Source organism: Pholcus phalangioides, unplaced genomic scaffold (genome assembly GCF_987345545.1).
Source record: "Pholcus phalangioides strain wild (caught in Gottingen) unplaced genomic scaffold, Ppha-v1.0 ptg000011l_1, whole genome shotgun sequence".
NCBI lineage: Eukaryota > Metazoa > Arthropoda > Arachnida > Araneae > Pholcidae > Pholcus > Pholcus phalangioides.
The window spans coordinates 33,460,322-33,483,248 of record NW_028301604.1 but is presented as its reverse complement, the minus strand read 5'-3'; the positions used below and the strand labels follow the sequence as shown (position 1 = coordinate 33,483,248).

Sequence of the window (22,927 nt, the reverse complement as noted above, 5' to 3'; positions counted from 1 at the left end):
AAACTCAAACCCATTCTGCTAACCAGAAAAGTTTTGAATAACTCAAATTGATCAACAACTACGTGTGAGAGTAACTACATACAAAAAACTATACAGGGCTTTTCGGCTACTATGAAAAGAGTAACACAGTAAGTCATTTTTAAGTAACAGTTGCAATGCCTTTCCCGTGTTGCTTTCCACAACCCATCTCCAAATCAATTTAAGCAGGAAAATTTTCAAAAAAGTTTTCACACTCAAAGAAGAAAAAATGAAATAAAATATGCTGAGAGAATTTGCCCCATTCACATTCTAGTGGATTTTTCATTCATGTTATGGCTATGAATCACGGTATAAAAAATATACTCAAAGGTTTTTTTTTAACTAGTACAAATTTAATTCGCATACCTAGAATTGTATAATATGTTCCGACAGATGTGGTTTTTTTAACTCTTTGAGCCATTACAGCACAATTAAGAGCTAAGCAAGAGCAACAAATAATTCTTATATTCACTGTTTGATCACATCTCCAATTTCATATCAATTTCATCCCGAATTGGCTGTACATTCAACAATGACATTAAAATCTTTTAATATAACATAGGATAACTAAAATAACATAGGATATATTCTTCATCGATCCGCGAGCCGAGTGATCCACTGCTCAGAGTCGTCTCTCTTTATAATCCAATCAAAATGAAGTATTTTTTAGAATTTTTAATTTGTGAATTAAGAATTTTTTTCGATCTTTTCATTTTACTCCAGTGTTACATAAGTTGCATAATCAGGATGTTCTGTTAATGGACCGACAAACTCAGGGTTGTTAGTAGACATCAAGAGGAACAACAGTTGCAATGGAACATGGTGTTGCAAACTACGTTGAGAGGTTGAAAATCGCGAAAAACGCATGCAGGTTTCGACGTCACGCTTCTACGACAAAAAGTACAATAACAATTACAAAAGATTTATTTGATTAATTATTGTAAGAGTTGTTGGAAGTGGCGGCCGCTGATGTCATTGCACAATCTACAATGGCATTAAAATGATTTCCGGACCCTCGCCCGCGTTCGAAGATACCGTGTATGCTTTTGATGTCTGCTGCAGCGACGACAATCCGCGCTATGAGATCCTCTTGTGTGTCTACAGGTGTCGCATAAACTAGTGATTTGAGCCGACCCCATGAAAACCCACGAACGCATTCAGCGATCAACTGACATCCATTTTTCGTTTTTTCACCCGACATCCATTTTTCGTTTTTTCACCCTGCATTCATTTTTCATGATTTTCACCCTCTCAACGTTTGTGACACCATATTTTATGTAATTTTTGTTCTTCTTGATGTCTACTAACAACCCGCTGAGTGTGCCGGTCCATTAACAGAACACCCTGTATGTACCACCTTCCACTTGCAGTTTATTTTAGGTCAAAAGGACTTTTCTATGTGTATTTGTTGGGTTGGGCCAGTAAAAAAAAATAAAATGGGATTGTTGTCATAAATGCAGCTCTTGTCTCAAACATCTACTTCAAATCTCTGCATTTTCAAAATATGGTTTAGCAGTGATAGTCTGGATTGAAACAATTTAAATCGTGAAATATTTTTTGCAGATTATGTTTGAATAGTTCATTAAAAGATTTTAATGTCATTGTTGAATGTACAGCCAATTCGGGATATGTATATATATAATATGTTCCGACAGATGTGGTTTTTTTAACTCTTTGAGCCATTACAGCACAATTAAGAGCTAAGCAAGAGCAACAAATAATTCTTATATTCACTGTTTGATCACATCTCCAATTTCATATCCCGAAATGGCTGTACATTCCTTTTGACCTAAAATAAACTGCAAGTGGAAGGTGGTACATACAGGGTGTTCTGTTAATGGACCGGCACACTCAGCGGGTTGTTAGTAGACATCAAGAAGAACAAAAATTACATAAAATATGGTGTCACAAACGTTGAGAGGGTGAAAATCATGAAAAATGAATGCAGGGTGAAAAAACGAAAAATGGATGTCGGGTGAAAAAACGAAAAATGGATGTCAGTTGATCGCTGAATGCGTTCGTGGGTTTTCATGGGGTCGGCTCAAATCACTAGTTTATGCGACACCTGTAGACACACAAGAGGATCTCATAGCGCGGATTGTCGTCGCTGCAGCAGACATCAAAAGCATACACGGTATCTTCGAACGCGGGCGAGGGTCCGGAAATCATTTTAATGCCATTGTAGATTGTGCAATGACATCAGCGGCCGCCACTTCCAACAACTCTTACAATAATTAATCAAATAAATCTTTTGTAATTGTTATTGTACTTTTTGTCGTAGAAGCGTGACGTCGAAACCTGCATGCGTTTTTCGCGATTTTCAACCTCTCAACGTAGTTTGCAACACCATGTTCCATTGCAACTGTTGTTCCTCTTGATGTCTACTAACAACCCTGAGTTTGTCGGTCCATTAACAGAACATCCTGATTATGCAACTTATGTAACACTGGAGTAAAATGAAAAGATCGAAAAAAATTCTTAATTCACAAATTAAAAATTCTAAAAAATACTTCATTTTGATTGGATTATAAAGAGATTGAGTGAAATGATTGTGCTCCACTACACAAATGCCTAATTTTGAACACAAAATTAAGAACAACTTAGTACTTTATGGCAATCAATTTTAAGAAAGAAAAATGTTGCTCAAGATTGTTATAAATCGCTAAAGCCTTTCATTCGTAGGCAAAAAAACAGCAGGGGTGGAAAATAAAAAGGATTTTTTATAGCAGGAAAAAGCATTTATCAGTTTTGTAGCACTTTAAAATTTTGGCAGTAAACAAAATGCACGGTTTTTATATGTACATATATGCAGTATATAGCGTACACCCTATCACTTATTACTCCAAAAAACTTATCTCAGCTCAGAAGGGAGGGGATGTCTCCCCAGGCACAAAATAGATAAAACTTTCTAGAAAACTTCTTTTTCTTCTTAATATCTATACCATAAAAAAAATTTAGACACTTCTTGATAGGACTATTTCTATTTTTGCATTAACTATAATAATCAAAAATGTAAACAAATGCTTACAATAGTTACAATAACCAGTTGAGTGTTTTTAAATTAAGCTTGGAGATTTGGTAATCACTAATTTAAAAAATAAAATGGCCACAGGCTCGTGAGACTTGAAACATTTATTACAAAAGTAATAATTTTTTTCTGTTTTTACCACTGATGAAAGTCTAAAGTTGTGCTTTTGTTCTCTTTGGTTTCAAACATTTTTAAACATTTGATCTTGCTTCTTTTACCAAAATTTACCCATTTCATATTTAGCAACAGTATTTGTCTGCTGTGAATTTCTAATTTAGCATAAGTGTTTCTTTTTGAGTTCACTCTTGATCATTACCTCCATTTGATTCAACATACTCTGAGATGACTTCTTTTGCCGAGTCTTTTTAGAATATTTACTAGGAATTTTAATACAATGATTAAGTAACAATATTATTGTAAATAATTAAGTAACAATAGTATTTGACATTTTAAATTATTAAATTAAAAAATTATGTATTTAAATTAAATTGAATCAAGTATTTTAATTATTTATTTAAATAATTATACGTTGAGGGAGTGGCAATCCAACCCCCCCCCCCCCATCAATGGCAGAGCCAACTGATGTATGTCAATATATGAATTGACATACATCATCGTGCCGCACCCCTAAGACTCAAATCTATTTCCACCTATGGCTGGACTGGGAGGGGTGGAGAGTAAACTCTTTTCCTGTTAAAAATTACTGGGGGCACCAAAACCAAAATAATACTGCCCTAGGGTGAGGGAGAAAATAAACCAGTTTCGAAATTGTTTGGTTTTTGAAATTTGTAAATATATTTTTCTCTACACACAACATACAAATACACCTGAAAAAAAAAAAAACATTTACTCCATCACCCAGAACAAGCATAATTCCCCCCCCCCCTGTAATTTTTAACAGAAAAGAGATTTCGCAGCTTTCTCCGGTAAATTTCTCATGAACCTTGTAAGCACCAACGTGGCGACTTTTTTCCGTGCCAAGAAATCACCGTTTCACAATGGTCAATTCAAGATGGCTGACACAGAGCACATAAAAAATTACAAAAAAATATATATAATTTATAATATGAATCAACCTAATATGTGGCAATGCGCAAAAATCAATAGAAATATAGCAGGAAATACGGAAAAGTAGGATAAAACAAACACAAAAATTGAATCAACATGGTTTATAAAAATTTGCGGTTGACACAGTTTATGGATGCTGCTCTCTGTCAGGGTTACCTATTTTAGCTCGAAAAAAATCACGTTAGCACAGACTCCTCCCGTAATTTTTAATGAACAAAAATAGTGAATTCACCACGAAGCACCCTATTCACCAAGGCCAAAATAAGATTTTTTTTCTCAAGAAACATAATTTTACTGCTCTTTGATTGAAATTTAATAATTTTACAAAGGAATTTATTGCTATTTCTTAAATATACCATCCCATCAAAAATGTCATCCTGGGCACAGCCCATCTGGTTTTGGATCTGATCACGATATGTAGCAACCCGGGCCGCAAATATGAACGAAAATTTACTATCACCCGGGGCTAGCATCCATTTTTTTGAACAGAAGAGTGAACTCGGCACCTTTTCTCGTTCAGTGTCCGTGGAACCAGACCCCACACCCACTCCTATTGCGGCCATAGCAATGACCACTGCGAGACAAAAACGTTTTAATAACTTCTGAGATCTAAAGGAGTGGAGCATAAGATGTAGATATTAAGTCAACAATCAGTATCGTGAAGGATATATGTGGAAAATATCAACCATCTAAAATTATAATCTGGGGGGGGGGGGGGGTGAAGGTATAGAATTCAATGATATTCCATTCAACATGGTTTGCTTAAAGTCTTAGGTGAGTCGACTCCTGGTGAAGGGGGTAACCAGGTGAAATGGGATGGTGGAAACTGGCACAGGTCATCAGTAACATCGATCAGTTACAGCTGCATCAGCCTTGAACCAGTCTATGGATCAGCTAATGCTTCACAGCAGGTCCGTCATTTAGGGGGGGGGAAACATCGCCCCCCCCCGGCTTTTGAAAATACACTAAAAATGGTGTATATATATACAAATATATATATACATACATTGAGCACGTGTGCTTTGCCCTCCACTGAAAAATGTTTGCCCCCCCCCCCAGAAAAAGTTGAAACGACAGCCCTGCTTCACAGGTTCAGCTGTTGAGCTGTCCATGGTGTTATTGTTGCATCATGTTAAACGGTGTCAACATTGGACCAGCACACCTATCGGTTGGTGTTTCACTGTCACAGTTATTAAGACCCTAGATCAGGTCGTTACCAATTCCCAGACAAAGATTGTGTTAGAGGTTCTTTCGATAGGAAGGAGATTCTCAATAGGGAAAGTATTAAATCATAGCAATTAACTGACATTTTACTCATCTATGTAAGGAGGATGATTCTACATGACCGTCTTCGTCTACAACAAGCACGCACATACACAGACGCGCCAACTTTTGGAATCCAGAAATCTGGAGATTCTCCAGAAGGGGGGTATCCCCCCCCCCCCCGACACTCATAGACTCGATCAAATAAATTCACAAAAAAAAAAAGTTTTTCAAATTTTTTTTTAAAATCAAAATTAAGAAAAAGTCCCATTCCCCCTCCCCAAGACAAGTTCTGCATTGCCCCCCCCCCCAAGCTGAATATAATTCCATGTCAGTCTTTCCATGCAGAATAGAGAAATCACATCTACATATACTGTTCATAAAACAAGTTTCCTTTCGTGGATGCTATCAGTGATTGATAATCTTGGGTATATAAACTCTTAAAAGCTCTATATAGCTTAAAGTTTTATATTTTCTTTCTGAAGACATATTTAATTGGAGGAAACAATTTAAAAATACAAAGCTACTGATGAAAAAACTCTTATTTACAGCACGGCTGTTAATGGAATGCAATAACAATTATACAGGAATTTTGGCTACCAAGCAGGGGTGCAAGTGCCCCTCATCTATTTCGGAGCAGCAAATTTCATTTTTGGAGCAGAAATTTTAAAAATAGAACAGAACTAAAAACAAACTATATCTGCAAATATACGGAGTAATTTTTCTGTGAAATGCCAAAAGTTTTGCCAAAAAAATGGTTGAAACAAATAATTCTAAATAAATTTCCTTCACAAATTAAAATCCATTGAAATGTTCTCTGAATTATCTTTATCTGTCATTACTAAAACATGCATTACTGAAATGACTAATAAAAATTATTAGACTTTTTTCAAATTAAGCAACATGCGTACTAAAAACCTAGGCACCCAGAATCTGTGCTGCTTGAACACCAAAATCTTATTCATACTGATATATCAAAAAAAAATTACGTGCAGAATATAATAAGGGTTTCTGTGAAAAAAAAAAAATTAGCTTCTCGAAGAATTTAAAGGAATTATTAAATTTAAAAACAAAATGCAAGAAAACGAGAAAAATATAAATAAAAAAATACCTTATTTACTTAAACAATTTTTCAACCTAATATAGCATGTTAATAGATTACGAATCACAAGTCGCTTTCAGAAGTTCAGCATCTCAATGACAATTTTTTTCAAATTTTTCATGCCCTTGAACATAAGATTTTACATGTCTTATTCCATTAAAGCATTGGATGGGCAGGTTTTTTTTTCATGTTCGAACAGACTTCTATTTATTTGTTAACAATGAACTCTCTTTCACTGTCTGCGTTACTATGTGCCAAAAATAAAGCCTTCACCAAAACTGGCAAAATTTTGAACTTTGGGCTGCTTTCAAGGTTACAAAGTTTGAATATGTCTGCCCAATATCTATCTCTCTATTCTTTGAACTGATTTCACTTCTTGTAATTCTTTGCATTGTAGTGCAACCCATTGATCACACATAATAGATAGTTCTGTTGGTGATACAATGTTAAGCAACATCCCAACAATACATGAGGAAGTGTGAAAAACAAGAAAAGGGTGCAAACGTTTCATTCTCTCAAACATGTTTTGGAAAAGGACATTAATATAAAAAAGGTATCTCACAGAAGTTATGTAAAATGGGCATGCTCCTAGTGCAAACTCCTGCCTTTTGACTATTGTTAAGCGCATGCCCCTCCCCCACCAATGCAGTAGCAGACCGTGCGGTCATATTGGGCGCCACTCTAGGAGGGGTGCCAAATGGAATTGAAAGGGTGAAAAAAGCTTTTTTTTGACAAGAAAAAAAAACGTCGTCAGTAGCGCCGAAAATAGATTCCGTATGGGTAGAAATTTTTTTCCTCGAGACTCCCTGTTCACCAAATCCGGATTTTCGCAATGTGAAATTGCCACGCTCGGCAACCGCCGATGATAACCACACAACCGCATAATCTGGGCGGAGATAGGGGGGGGGGGTGAAGTTGACTGATCTAATGCATATATGAATTGACATCATCATCGTGTCCCCCTAGACCTCCAAGTCTATCTCCGCCTATGCGCATAATGGCTAGATGACAAAAATATGAATATTTTAGCTGGAGTTTATACAGATCCCATTTTTTCCCAACGATCTTTGAAAAATGTCGGTAATTTAAACGAGTAAACCAATCCCCCTTTTCGATGCATGCCGTCTTTGAACACAGGTTGGCAGCCGCGAAATTACCGTTATTTTCAGTATATAACCCGCAGGAGAAAAAACGGACACCGAAATCTTAAAATTCTGCATATTTATTCAGGGACTTTGATAGCCCGCCAGTTAACCAATAACAGTAAAGGACTTTATACTTCAAGGTAGTAGAACTACTTTCCAAGGTCACGAGATAACGCGATTGTGGTAGATGGTGGGAAGTGAAAAAAAAATTGAAGTGTCCCCCTCCATATATTTTTCAGTGTCTCGGAAAGAACGCGTCCCGTGAACAAAATTTTCACGCTTCTTTTTCCGAAATTCCAGTTATCTGACGCACTACAGTGCATTAGCGAAACCTCCGCGAACCACAAACAAGAATTGGCACACCATGTAGCAAGAGAACCGTTTCGATGCAGTTTGACGCAGGTCTTGCACCCCTGTACCAAGGTCATGCCTCTGATAAATAATTGCCGATAAATGCTACGTAAACAAAATCACGTCTTTGCCAGTTGCTTAAATGCGGTCACCAAGACTTTTTTTACGGCTGTCCTCTATGGGTGTTTTCCCTAACGACGATGGCAGTCACTGAAGTCATGACTACACGAAAGCTCGCGTGAAATCTAATTTTCTGCAAAAATCCAGAGAAATTGACAAATCCGGAGAGCGGGAGGAAGGATGAAAAATCAGGAGTCTCCCGCCTAAATCCGGAGAGTTGGCAGGTCTGCATACATAAAAACAGAGTGAAAGGAAAAAAAAAGAAACAAACTAAAGAGCGTGGGTGTGTAACGTATCGGGATCCGATCCCTCTACGTTAATGGTGATCTTGTCGTTATGTGGGAAATTCCTTCTTATTTTAGACTCCAGGGACCTCTCAGTTACCGGAAACCACCCGAGGACCCGCTGGCAAACCGGTAAGGGCCAGAATGTTCATTTAGTTCGGCAGTCGACGGGTGGGGTCTTTCGGCTGTCGAACGAGAACTGGCCAGAGGTCGGGCTACTGACGTTAGTCGTCGATTATTTCACAAAGTGGGTAGAGTTATTTCCACTAAGACGAATTACGACAAGTGCAGTTGCTAAAAAGTTTGTTCATAAGTACTGTACGAGATATGGCTTTCCAAAAAGATTAGTTTCCGATAATGGTTCTTGTTTTTTATCAAACCTTATGAGGGAAACTTGTAAAGTTCTCCAGGTCAAGCAAAGGTTCACAACCCCCTATCATCCTTAATCAAACCTTACAGAGATATTTAATAAGACAATTAAACAGATGATCTCCTGTTATGTTGGTGATAAACATAAAGACTGGGACAAAAATTTAACCTTTTTTGGTCTTGCTATTAGGTCGGTTCCCTCGGAAACTAAGGGTCAGTCACCAGCTAAATTATTTCTTGGTAGAGAATTAGTTTTACCATTTGACTGGGCTATGGACATACCGGTTTGGGAAAAAGTGAGTTTGCCCGAAACCTTACTTAAGCAAGTTAAGAAAAATGTCAAAAAAACAACAAAGGAGACAAAAAAAGATTATTGTATACTTTTAAATCAGGATGATTTGGTATTAAGGAGAATGCATTTCCGTTCTAGTGCGCAGGGCAATGTTATGGCGAAGTTGAAACCACGATGGGACGGCCCGTGTAGGGTCCTGGAAAAAAATTTCACCTGTTGTCTACCTGATAGTGGATTTGTCCAATGATAATGTTTATAAAGTCAATGCTTGTGACTTGAAAAAATTCGTTAGTAGTGACCAAATTGTTCCTGAAACTGTCCCGCAGTCACCTGAGATGTCCTTGAACAGCACACTTCCAGTAATACGAGTCGACATCATGTTTCACAAGCGCCCTTAAATAGTGCTAACTGCACTAACACTAGTACGTCCTTTAACCGGCGAAATCCAGAGGAAGACACCACTCTTAAGTTGGTAAAAACGAATTTCATTAAATCTTCCGCCGGTTACTCTAGGTTTTTGGTTCCGATTCAGAGAGGGTGGCAAAGGGTTCTCGTGAAGAGGAAAAAAGAACCTCGAATAGACGTCTATTATTACTCTCCCGAAGGAACTAAATTCAGAAGCAGTGTTGAAATTTCGCGATACTTACAAAATCAGGATACTGATTTGGCTGTCGATAACTTTTCTTTGAATGGGAAATTTAATATACCAGGTGATATGTTAGCATAGTGTTTTGCCTGTAATTATGTAATTTAGGTTGGTATTTTTTTTTTTAACCTATAGAATTTTTTTTTTTTGGAAAAATTCTTCCGTGGTGAGGGGGAATGTAACGTATCGGGATTGGATCCCTCTACGTTAATGGTGATCTTGCTACGTGGGAAATTCCTTCTTATTTTAGACCCCAGGGACCTCTCAGTTACCGGAAACCACCAGAGGACCCGCTGGCAAACCGGTAAGGGCCAGAATGTTCGTTTAGTTCGGCAGTCGACGGGTGGGGTCTTTCGGCTGTCGAACGAGAACGGGCCAGAGGTCGGGCTACTGATGTACCACATAAATTAATTTCCCTCATGACGACGATGTCGCTATTTTCGTGGAGGGATTTGGTCCAGAATATGTATAGTTTGGGTGAGGCTCAAGGGTTTGCCCGGTTAAATATTTTTATTTTTTATTAAAAGAACCTCCCGGGGGAGTTGTTACAAGTCTCGTTGTACGGAAAATATAGTGTTGTACTCACTTGTTTTCGGCGGGGGTCTGCAGACCTCCGTCGGAATATTTCATTACTTATTGTCTTGTTGGTATTGTTTACATAATCGGGAGAGTCTGATCAGCTCTCTGGATTGTGTTATGTTGCCAGATTCCAATGTAATAATTCAATTGTAATGTTTATAATATAGTGACGCATGAATATGTAAATCCGATATTTTTGTTGAGGCGAAAAGGCCTTGTGAGGACATTCGGTCCCAAATTTCTTGTGAAATAGGAGTATAAATTCCTCCCTCTTTGTCTCTCCCATTGCGTTCATCCTTTGTTCTTTTCAACTGAAGCCCTCTAGTAGGACGGTTCACCGTCTTGCTACCGTATCCATTGGCCTTAGGCTGGGAAACTAAGCTGATAATTAATTAAAATGCAATAATTTACAGTGTTTGAATCAGTTTCCCGGCAGGTCCGGAATCGAAAAAATTAATTGATCTTCACAGTCAAAATTCTTCATTGCTGATCAAGGTGGTCCGGCCCTCAACCGAGAGGCCCCCTGGAACTGATCAAGGTGGCCCGGCCCTCAACCGAGAGGCCCCCTGGAGCTGATCAAGGTGGTCCGGCCCTCAACCGAGAGGACTCCTGGTGCTAATCGAAACGATCTGGCCCTCAACCGAGAGACCTTCACTGATACTTGCGGGGAAAAGCTACGTCGAAGTGACTAACAACATCGGATATCCAATCAGCATAAAAGTTTGACTGTTGATGATCATCAATTGGTGTGCCAGTATCTTTCTGTTAATGTTAAATAGAGGGCTCCATGTTGTACTAATCTATTGTTAAAATTGACTAACTTTATATTGAATTTAATAAATAACATTTCATGCGAAGGTTTATTTGCAATCATTTTCCACTTTATTACTGGATATTTCGAACCGGGCAAGCAACTCCCATAAGGGACATTGCAGGTGGCCTCTTCCTGGAATGTCGTTGGGGGAGAGAGGCCCCTTCTGGGTGGTTTATCCTTCAGATTGGTAGCATAAGGGCCAAACTCAAGGACCAGTCAACTGTCGCCCCATGGTACTGCAGCTGTAGACTAAGAAAATGTCGATGGGAGAGCCGGTTTACTTAATTATGGAACATTGGAAAGGTTGCGGGAAAAGGGGCACCAGGGGACGTGCTCGACTCTTTAGTGTATGTCTAGACAGCTGCACATCACAGCAAAAAAAAAAAATTCAAGTTTCCCCTTAAGATTGACTTTTCCATTGGTCGTGGCCTGGGCAAGTGACCACTTATGTCAGACAGTTGATTGACGGTCAGTGGTTTGAACTTGTTCCAGACTCTGCCACGAAGCTGGGCTGGAAGAGATCTCGGCAACGGGAAAGTCCAGTGGCAAAGTTCTGGCGTTCATTCATTCAGTGGTTTGAACTCCACCTTAACTTCTCTGATAAGGACCAGACAGGAGAAAAGAGAAAAAAAAATGTAGTTTTAACATGACTGGTGAGACTCCAACACGAAACATGCTAAACCTTGGAATTTTTAACAAAACCCCAGATTTTCGCTACAATTATGGTTGAAATGACTCAGCATTTTAAATACGTGATCACAGATTTTTTTTTTCCTCTTTTTGATATCAATTAGAGATGTGGGGAATAGAATCAATAAGGAGAAAATGATTTACTTGTTGCATGTGCACACATATCATAGCCATAATTATGATTCCCATCCAACTTCAATACAACAAACACAGCATATTAATGAATGGTACATGTGTTATTAGTGTGGGACAGATTTCGATGGGGAATTCAATGTGTGGCACATATGAATAATATAATAAAAGCAATACTTTTTTTCCACTTGATATTATATATTAACCTAACGCCCTTTCGTATTATATATTGAAATAATACCCCTCAATATTTTACATTTTTAACAAATTCTTGTGTTATTCACAGGTTTACAAACTACAATTTTTCCAATTCCCCATAACACAAGCCAACTAATTTATTTCATGTCTAATCAAGCTATAAATATTAAATAACCAAAATACATTTATGAAGGCGAAAAATAATTTTAAAATACTTTAATGGCCGTATTCACCAACACAGTTTAAACTGCAATTGCAGGTGAAAGGATTGAAGATCGAAATGGATTGGTTAAATTGAGGATTTCAACCAATCCGTGTCGATCGCTAATCGTTTAACCTGCAATTGTAGTTTAAACTGTGTTGGTGAATAAGGCTGTGTTAGGAACATTGCCAATATAATACAAAATAGAACAGGGGTCATTCCTTGTCAAATCACCCAACCATGAACCCATAGTCTCAAATTGGTGATTTTTTATTTATTTTTGTTGCTTTTACCATCCTTATTAACCGTGTGAAATATTATATGCATATCTCTAAAACTTTGAGAAAAAAAATGTTGAAATTTATCAAAAACTGATGCAGATGACTTTTCCGAGGCTTCATTTTTAAGCAGCATTGTTTGAGAAAATTAATATTAACTTTTTCAATTTTCAATATATTCAAGTGAAATTTTCACTAAAGTGTTCACAAAAACATACAGAATATGAATAAAAATAATTCATACTTACATTTGACATTTACATGCAAAAAAGTTATTTAAACTTTGTTTTTGTGGAATTTTTCGTTAGAAAAAATACAATTTTTCTAATGTATTTTTAGACCAGAGGCACAGCAGTTACAAAAACAACTTTTATTTTAAATTTCTCCTAAATATATGATGTAAAATAATGGAGAAAAAAAATAATGGTTTTTTTGATCGTTAATATATTTATTCCGGCTCGCAACACAAAATTCAGCGAAATAAAACTGGATCGCTCCAAATTCAAATCATTCAACTAGATACTGAACTGCAACCCATCATCCCGGATTCCAATTATTATTTATTGATTATTACTTCTACCATCTTTGTTGACCATGCAAAATTTCATATACATTTTTTTCAAGTTTTTGAGGTATGTACATGTTTTCTAACCCCCACGAATGACGTCTCTAAAGCTAACAATTCAAGCAATATTTATGAAAATATAGCATAACTTTGCAGATTTTCAATACATTGAAAAGAAATTTTCACCCAAATGTTCACAAAAAAATGCAGGTTATGAATAGAAAAGAAAATTTAAATTTCAGGGAAAAAAAAAAAAAGTCATTTAAATTTTTATTTTTTTTGTATAACAATTTTTTAAACAATTTTTTTGGATGCACAGCATGAATTTTCAATTTTTTTTTAGAATTTAATCCTATTAATATATTAAGAAGACTGTAGAAGAGTTAACATTTTGACAGCTAATACATTTGAGTAACAAAACACAATTGACTACATTAATTTTATTTGACCAATTTTTTTTTGTTAATTAATTATTAATTGTCAATAATTATTTGTCAAATAATTATATTAATATATATGACTACATTAATTATATTTGTACATTTTGACTTAATATAATGATTTATGCTTAGTAATAAGAAATTTATATTTTATTTTTCATGTATGCTTATATGTTCATTACAGTATTTACTAAATTAAGTTTCATGAGTAGTTAATGCAAATAATTCAAAACAATAAATTTTACCATTCTAGGATTAAATGAATTCGTGAAATAATTAGAAATGTTAATGTAATGTGTCAAATCAGAGTTACTGAAAAAAAAGGTTTTGGTTTAAAATTCATACTAACAATAAATTAATTTATTGTTGAATAAAATAATTTTTTAAATTACACCTTCATGTTCAGATTCTTAGAAAAGTGTTGAAATTCTAAATAATGAAAAGAATAGTTTCACTTTTAATTGTTCAATAAATATTTCTTATGATGCGACAAAGGCGAACTTTTGCAATCTGATATTATACACTGAAGAGCCAAAAAAACTGGTTCACCTGCCTAATATAGTGTAGTGCCCCCGCGAGCCCGCAGAAGTGCCGCAACACGACGTGGCATGGACTGGACTAATGTCTGAAGTAGTGCTGGAGGTAATTGACACCATGAATCCTGCAGGGCTGTCCATAAATCCGTAGGAGTAAGAGGGGGTGGAGATCTCTTCTGAACAGCACGTTGCAAGGCATCCCAGATATGTTCAATAATGTTCATGTCTGGGGATTTAGGTGGCCAGCGGAAGTGTCTAAAGTCAGAAGAGTGTTCCTGGAGCCACTTTGTAGCAATTCTGGACGTGTGGGGGTGTCGCATTGTCCTGCTGAAATTGTCCAAGTCCGTCGGAATGCACAATGGACATGAATGGGTGCAGGTGATCAGACAGGATGCTTACGTACCTGTCAGAGTCGTATCTAGACGTATCAGGGGTCCCATATCACGCCAACTGCACACGCCCCATACCATCACAGAGCCTCCACCAGCTTGAACAGTCCCCTGTTGACATGTAGGGTCCATGGATTCATGAGGTTGTCTCCATACCCGTACACATCCATCAGCTCGAAGCAATTGGAACCGAGACTCGCCAGACCAGGCAACGTGTTTCCAGTCCTCAACAGTCCAATGTCGGTGTTGTCGGGCCCAGGCGAGGCGTAAAGCTGTGTGTCGTGCAGTCATCAAGGGTACACGAGTGGGCCTTCTGCTCCGAAAGCCCATATCGATGATGTTTGGTTGAATGGTTCGCATGCTGACACTTGTTGATGGCCCAGCATTGAAATCTACAGCAATTTGCGGAAGGGTTGCACATCTGTCACGTTTAATGATTCTCGTCAGTCGTCGTTGGTCCCGGTCTTGCATGATCTTTTTCCGGCTGCAGCGATGTCGTAAATTTAATTTTTTACCAGATTCCCGATATTCACGGTACACTCGTGAAATGGTCGTACGTGAAAATCCAAATTTCATCGCTACCTCAGAGATGCCATGTCCCATCTCTCGTGCGCCGACTATAACACCACATTCAAACTCACTTAAATCTCTATAACCTGCCATTGTAGCAGCAGTAACCGATCTAACAACTATGCCAGACACTTGTTGTGTTATTTGTGTGTGTTATTTGTGTTACGCAGCGCCGTACTTGACAGATGGAATGGACAGAATTAAAATCTAATGTATATAACACCTGGTGGCAATATATTAGATGTGATGTTTCTTGTTGTGATAATGATTGTAAAAAATAGCTTGTGAAGATATAAACTATGGCACACTGGTCTTTGTCCTTCAGAGGGCAGCTGGTGTCTTATTTAATTATAAGACTATCATCTCAGCAGGTGATGATAAAGTCACTGATGGTAATCCATTGATAAAACTAAAAAAAAGTGCTAGAACTAAACTGCCCCCCTCCCCATGAAATGATGCAGATCTGAATTATGATCTTGCTGAAGAAAGAGAATGTGCTCCATAGAGTAGCGTACTCCAGGGTTAGCAAATTTTTCTTATAACACAATTTCCATTTGAGATAAATATTTTATATCATCGTTTTGGAATTCAAAGTACAATTTCAGAAAAGACACTTGAAATTTATAGTGTGGGAAAAGAAACTGGATCTCACTGTCATAAAAAGTGTTATGCAAAAGTGAAAAATCTGTTACCCATTGCATCATTGGACCCACGAACATCACTATTTTGATCTTGAGGAGTGGAGCAAGTTCTGAACATTTATCTACTGTGTGTAAGCATCATAGAGCTTTTTTTCTCAAAGTAGTATAAAATATACCTGAAAGCATGCTTTAATCCTTTTAAATGTCATAAGAAAAAAATAAAAGGTTTAAGGATAGTAAACTTGTATTTTTCAAGTATAAATGAAATAAATGGTTGTACAAAATCAATTTCAGGGCAAAACATATACATTGCCTGTAAGGACAAAGTGAATATAAACATCAATAAATTAGGTGAAGAAACTGAATGCTGTGAAGAGATAAACAGTGATAGTAATGTAGAGATAAGTAACTTGAAAAAATGTCAATTACTAAACAAGAAGCACTCGAAGAAAAAAAATTCATCTGTACTGAACGTAGAAGAGTCACCAATTTTAAACTTAATAGGGTAGCTCTACAGTGTAAGTCAAACAATGCCAAAAGAAAAGTTGAATCTGCTTGTAACATTAAAATCAAAGGTTTATAAAGTTTTTGAAGAATTAACAGAAAATGAATCTCAAAGCATACTTAATGAAGATATTAAACAGAAAGCAATTTTGATGATTAATAAAATGATTATTTTAATAAAGTTAATTAGAAATAAGACAATTTAACCATCACAAGGGGGGAAACTGCAAATTTAAACTCTGGCCCCTGCTTCATGGAACAAGGAAAAAAAATCTGAGAAGTTTAATGTCACTGAATATGCGGTGCGAAAAGCAGGAGAGCTTTGGTAAATGGCAAAGCAAAGGTGAGCCATTGTGTTTTTATTATAAAAAGGATCAAAAATTAAATTTCAATGATTTTTTAATGCAAAGGTTTAAATTTTCTTTCCTAGTAATAATCTACATTTTTTATGAGCATTTTAGTGGAAATTTCATTTGAATGTATTGAAAATCTGCAAAGTTATATATTTTCATAAATAATTTTGTTTGAATGGGGTTAGCCTAAGAGACGTCATTCGTGAAATTAGAAAAGAGATATGTACACGAAATTTTGCATGGTCCACAAGGATGGTAGAAGTAACAAAAAATAATAATTGGAATCCGGGATGATGGGTTGCATTTCAGTATCTAGTTGAATGATTTGAAATCGGAGCGATCCATTCCTATTTCGATGAATTTTGTGTTGCGAGCCAGAATATATATATATTAATGGTCAAAAAACCATTATTTTTTTCTCCAGTATTTTACTTCATATATTTAGGAGAAATTTAAAATAAATGTTGCTCAGGTAACTGCTGTGCCTCTGGTCTAAAAATATGTTTGAAAAATTGTATTACACAAAAGCAAAGTTTACATAATTTTTTCGCATGTAAATTTCAAATATAAGTATGAATTATTTTTATTCATTTTCTATATGTTTTTGTGAACACTTGAGCGAAATTTTTACTTGAATACATTGAAAATTTAAAAAGTTACGATTTATTTTCTCAAATAATGCCGCTTGAAAGTCATCTGCATCATTTTGATAAATTTAAAAAACTTTGAGAAAAAAAAAATATTGAAACATATGCAAATATTTCACATGATTAAGAAGGATAGTAAAAGCAACAAATAAAAAAAACATTGAAATCTGAAACGGTGTCATTTTGCTGGGTGATTTGAAATGGAATGACCCACATACCTCTTTTGCGGGTCTTGATACGTTGACCAGATAATGTCGGCTTTTCAGTTTTCTGACTCATACAAATGCAACTACAATAAATAAAAAAAATTTCATATGTAAAAATTTGAACATAACATGCAAGTTCTATCCATTAAAATCCCCAAAATTAATGGTGATTGTACGACCTCTTGTACATAGATCAATAACTGGTGTCCCGTAGAAACACCAGGGTTACACAAAATCTTTTTTAGGGCTATGTGGGATTATTAAACGTTCAGAGCTCTTTAAAATTCTGGAACTTAGACAGCTATAAAAAAATGTTTTTCATTTGTAAACCTGTTCATTTCAAATTTCAACACAATAGTGTTGTTTAATAAATTCAGAAGACTATTTTGATAACCAAGCCAATGAGAAAAGTTAATTTTCTCTCCCGGCCTTAAGGACTGCAGGTGGTTGAAACAGAGAATTCAAGAAAGGCATTGCACCAGGGTCCAATTTCAGCATGGGCATTTGCCTAAGGTGCCACGTTTCAAGGGGATCCCCAAATTTCTAATAGCATATATTTTACTCAAACTTTTATAAATTTTATTTCATAAAAGTTATTGGAAAAATCAAAGATTTTCTCTAAATCTCACACTATTTCTAAAGTGTTATTAGCAAACCCTATTCAATATCAATTTTAATATATAGACTTGCCAACTGACATCTATGGTTTGTCCCTAATTCCTACAGTTGAACTTACTAAACGGAGTTACAGAAAGTACCCTGGAAGCCATTTTTATACATTCTATAAATATGAATATACACAGAGAAAATCATAATTCTGTTTAAAAAAATTTTTTTTTTGCGGGAGAAAAATTCCCAAAAAGTTTCCACACATAAAACCAGACAAAAATCCCACTGCTTTTTATCTTAAGAATTAAAAAAAGAAAAAATAGAGTCACATGGTAGCTGTATGGGTTGATACAAGGGTGGGAAGTAACAAAGTCCATTTGGGAACAGCAAAATTCAGGATTTGGAACAGCAAAATATAGGATTCAGAGCAGTTTTGAAATAGATATTTATAAATTGAAGAGCAAGGACATTAACTCACAAGAATATTTTTGTCAACCCCCACCCCTTTTCAAAATAAAACTGCACTCTTTTGTTATCAAACATTTTTTATCAGCTTGTTTTTTGTTTTTGATGTTTCAGGCTTTTGACATCTTGTTTGAAATAGCGGCTATAATTTAACACTCGTTATTTAACAACACTAGCGATTTAACGCTGGTTATTCGGTTCTTTATTACTTCCTAAATTAGCATTTTTAATTTGGCGGACATGCTCTTTTACTTCCGGAATTAAATTTTTCACGAAACATCGCGATTTGACGTAATGACGATCGACTACACTAATTTGTGCTGCTTCCAGTAGCGACTTTTTCTTGTTTTAACACTGAAACTGACTCACATTTGCACTTTAAAGCAGAAAGACCATTGCACACCATCTTATGTTCCATGATCATGGATATTATCAGGGTTTCAAAATCGAAAGCCTGTTAGTTTAAGCACAGAGGAATAAAGCACGCTTTTCTCGAAAAGAATTGTTTCGCGGCAAGCAGGAACAAAAATCTTTTCCAAAATTCTGGACATACTGAAGCAAAATTCACTATTGGAGCAGGATGGCGCCAGATGTTAATTTTGGAGCAGAGTTCCCACCCCTATTGATAGTGGAGGAAAGAAAAAGATTTCTGGTTGACTTTGATTCATGCGTACTTGTTATACTAGCTGTTTCTCCTTCCTCGTGCAACGTAGCCAGTCAATTTGTCGCGGTACAAATTCACAGTGCCAATTCGTCTCAGTACAAATTTGTCACAGCTCCAATTCGTAATTGAACAAGTTTGCAGCCGTGTCGCCAATTGATCTCAGAATCGAACCGTCCATTCTTTACTGTGCATGTTCTTCGCGAGCTTGTATGTAGGTTATCTTAATTGTAAAATAAGAAACATGAACAAAAGTGTACACACAGTTTACTGAAAATTATTTTTTGTCATTCGGGAGGGGGGGGGGGGAAGAGAGAAAGGTCATCGAAATTAAAATTACCATATAAATTACATTTAAAAATTTAACTACATATAAAAATGAAATTATATTTGAAAATTCAGTTATAAAAATTTGAAATGTCAAATGATTAATTTTTGCTGTGATAAAACTTTAATATGTGGAAAAATTCTGTTTGTTTCCCCACATTACAGTGGAGTCTCTCGTAATTGCAAACTTTTATCTGTCCCATGGGCTCGAGAGTTTCTCCCCCTCCGAGAGTCACCAACATTTACCACTACACAGGGTTCATACAAAATTTTCAAAATGAAAAGTGAAGACTTTTTAAGGAGTTTCAAGCTGTTTTTAAGGAGTCATGGCAAACTTCATAATTTACAAGTTTTACAGCAAAAAAAAAAAAAGGCGGGGCACATCAGCAAAAACTCTCACCCTCCCACTGTCAGCGCTCTGCCCCCTTCCTCCTAACGCTTATTGGTGAAATCTGAATTGGGGGCTTCCTCCCAGATGATCAAAAATTTATTTTTTAATACACAAAATATTTTTTACAATTTCAAAACAAAATATCTTTATATGCTATTATAATCAATTTGTTAATTTCAATGCTATTTGAAGGCTAAGAACCCGAAATTGCTCAAGAAATTCATTGCGACCCTACCTATCTAAGCCCTTGGTAACCCTTGACCTGCGGTATGCCCATATGTAGCCTGTCCTTAAATCTATTTTTGTAACAATGAACCAAGTGACACATTTATAGATCGCTTAAGTGACTCGTGGCACAATTCCAGACCATTTAAGCGATCTGTGGCACATTAAGCGATCCCTTGAGTGACATGCAGGGATAGGATTGCTGTTGACTCTTTTCGGAGCAGTTTTGGAGCAGTAAATTTAGTGTTTCGGAGCAGTGCACAGAATCATTACTACCTTTTGTCAAAAATGAAATTTTTTTGAACCGAGATAATCAGATTATTCAATTTTGAACATTTTAACCAGTTATAGGGTTCTGGCGTCAAAAATCAGTTTTATATGTTTGATAAAACTTGCATCCACTTGTAGGGACGTAAAAATTAGTCATAATCCAAGCTGGGCGTAAGAAGAAAATGTAAAAGTTTACAAATCAAACAAATAAGCATACATTAAAAAAAAAAACCTCATGACATTTCGTTGACTCATGACTGTTTTCCTCCAATTTCTCAAGAACACTACACATTTTTTTCTTTCAGTGTTTACGATGTCTACAAAGTTTTTTCTCTTCATCCCACTTCTATCATTTTCTCTGCAGTGTTCGGCATAGTTTTTGATGATAACTGAATTTCCAACTCCCTTTCTTCTGCTTTTAGTCTTTGATTCTCATCTGGTCGTGGAACTTTCTTATGAAAAGCTTTTTGGTGCTGTCTGTCTTGGTACTTCTGATGCGAGCTGTGAACAGCTTTCAGAAGATTGGCATCGACATCAATATCTTTAGCATTTTGAGAATGCTGTACATAAGATTTTATTTGCCTAATGCCATTGATACTTTCTCATCGAAAGATTTGATCTATGTTGCAGGAAATGTTTGTTTACACTCAAGCCCCTCTCGCAGTCTGCATTTCCATGTGGGCAAGACATAATAACGCTTTGACAAGAACAAGCAAAATTTTGAATTTTGCACTTTCATCCAAGTTTTTCAGATCAAATATAGATCCCCAATACTTATCTAACCTTTGATAACTCGCATGTATATCTTCACACTGCAGAGAAATTCATTAATCCAAGAGAACAGGGGTATCCGAAGGACAAACTTGCGGTAGCTTTGAAACAATGTACTTAATACATGATAATGAAGAGTTTTCCAGTTGGAAAATGGGATGCAAACACTTCATTTTTTCCAGCATGGTGTTCTCAAAAGGTAAAACTTTGAGCAAGATGCTTGATGATCTAGCACCTAATAGAAATTTTTTGTTGAGAACATTCCCCCAACTCAGCAAGATTGGATTCTATTTCAGCACCAAAAACCACATTTTTCCTCCAGTTTTCACTTTTTTCTATAGCGGAATTCTGAAGTTCAGCAATTCTAACATTCTGAATATGTTCAGATTCCAGGAAACGTGCCATAATTTTTCTAACAAGAGCTCCTAGCTCATCATACAAAATGTGTATGAGGGGCTTCTCTTTTTCAAATAATGTAAGAAAGCCGTTCAAAAGTTCTGATGCTTCTTTCAGAAACAAAGCTTTCACCAAAACATTTATCTGAAAGGACTTCCTGGATTTGATGCAGTCGAGATGAGTCTGATCTGGACTCCTTACTTGTGAATCAATGCTGAATTATCTGTTTCATTATTCTTTCAACAATTCTGGAATTCTCTCTCAACAATTCTGGAATTCTCTCTCAACAATTCTGGAATTCTCTCTCAACAATTCTGGAATTCTCTCTCAACAATTCTGGAATTCTCTCTCAACAATTCTGGAATTATTTCTTATTAATGCTGGCATTCTCTTTCAACAATTCTGGAATTATTTCTTATTAATACTGGAATTATCTTTAATTAATTACAGAATTATCTTTAATTAATTACAGAATTATCTTTAATTAATTACAGAATTATCTTTAATTAATTACAGAATTATCTTTAATTAATTACAGAATTATCTTTAATTAATTACAGAATTATCTTTAATTAATTACAGAATTATCTTTAATTAATTACAGAATTATCTTTAATTAATTACAGAATTATCTTTAATTAATTACAGAATTATCTTTAATTAATTACAGAATTATCTTTAATTAATTACAGAATTATCTTTAATTAATTACAGAATTATCTTTAATTAATTACAGAATTATCTTTAATTAATTACAGAATTATCTTTAATTACAGAATTATCTTTAATTACAGAATTATCTTTAATTACAGAATTATAACTTTTATTTTGGAGAACTAAAATTCTCTTTCATTAAAACTAGAATATTCTCTCATTAATTCTGGAATTATATTTCATTAATGCTGGAATTATATTTCATTAATGCTGGAATTATCACTTTTATGATTTTGGAATTATCGCTTTCATCAATGTTGAAATTATCCTTCATTAATTCCAGAATTATTTTTCATTAATGCTGTAATTATCACTTTCATTTATTTTGGAACTGAAATTATTTAATTCTAGAAATTTTCTTTCATTAATTTTGGAATTATCTCATCGATGCTGAAATTATTTCATTAATTTATTGTTTTAAACTCCTATTTATGCCATAAGAAAATAACGGGGGATTGTGCGTGTTCTCACCGAGTCACGTGATCTTCCGACGAATGATGTTGCGGACGCCGTTCTCAGCACTGCCAAGGCAAAAACCGCTGACGTCATACTCCCTCCAGCTCGATGGTGCAAACATAGTGCGTCCGCATTTCAGATTCCGAAAACCCGCGTCGTCTCCGATAGGTTAAAAAAAACCCTAACTTTTTTTAGCTCGAAATTAGATTTTT

The 22,927-nt window shown here is 35.7% G+C and overlaps 1 protein-coding gene across 1 annotated transcript in view; it reads right to left on the bottom strand.

The window, feature by feature from the left end:
- kra (basic leucine zipper and W2 domain-containing protein kra) overlaps nt 1–22,927 on the bottom strand; it is a 236,988-nt gene that overhangs the window by 192,100 nt on the left and 21,961 nt on the right. The window contains exon 2 of the mRNA XM_089239488.1: nt 17,443–17,513. Coding sequence (XP_089095614.1) covers nt 17,443–17,503 — 61 coding nt within the window. The 5' untranslated portion in view covers nt 17,504–17,513. The remainder of the gene's footprint in view (nt 1–17,442; nt 17,514–22,927) is intronic.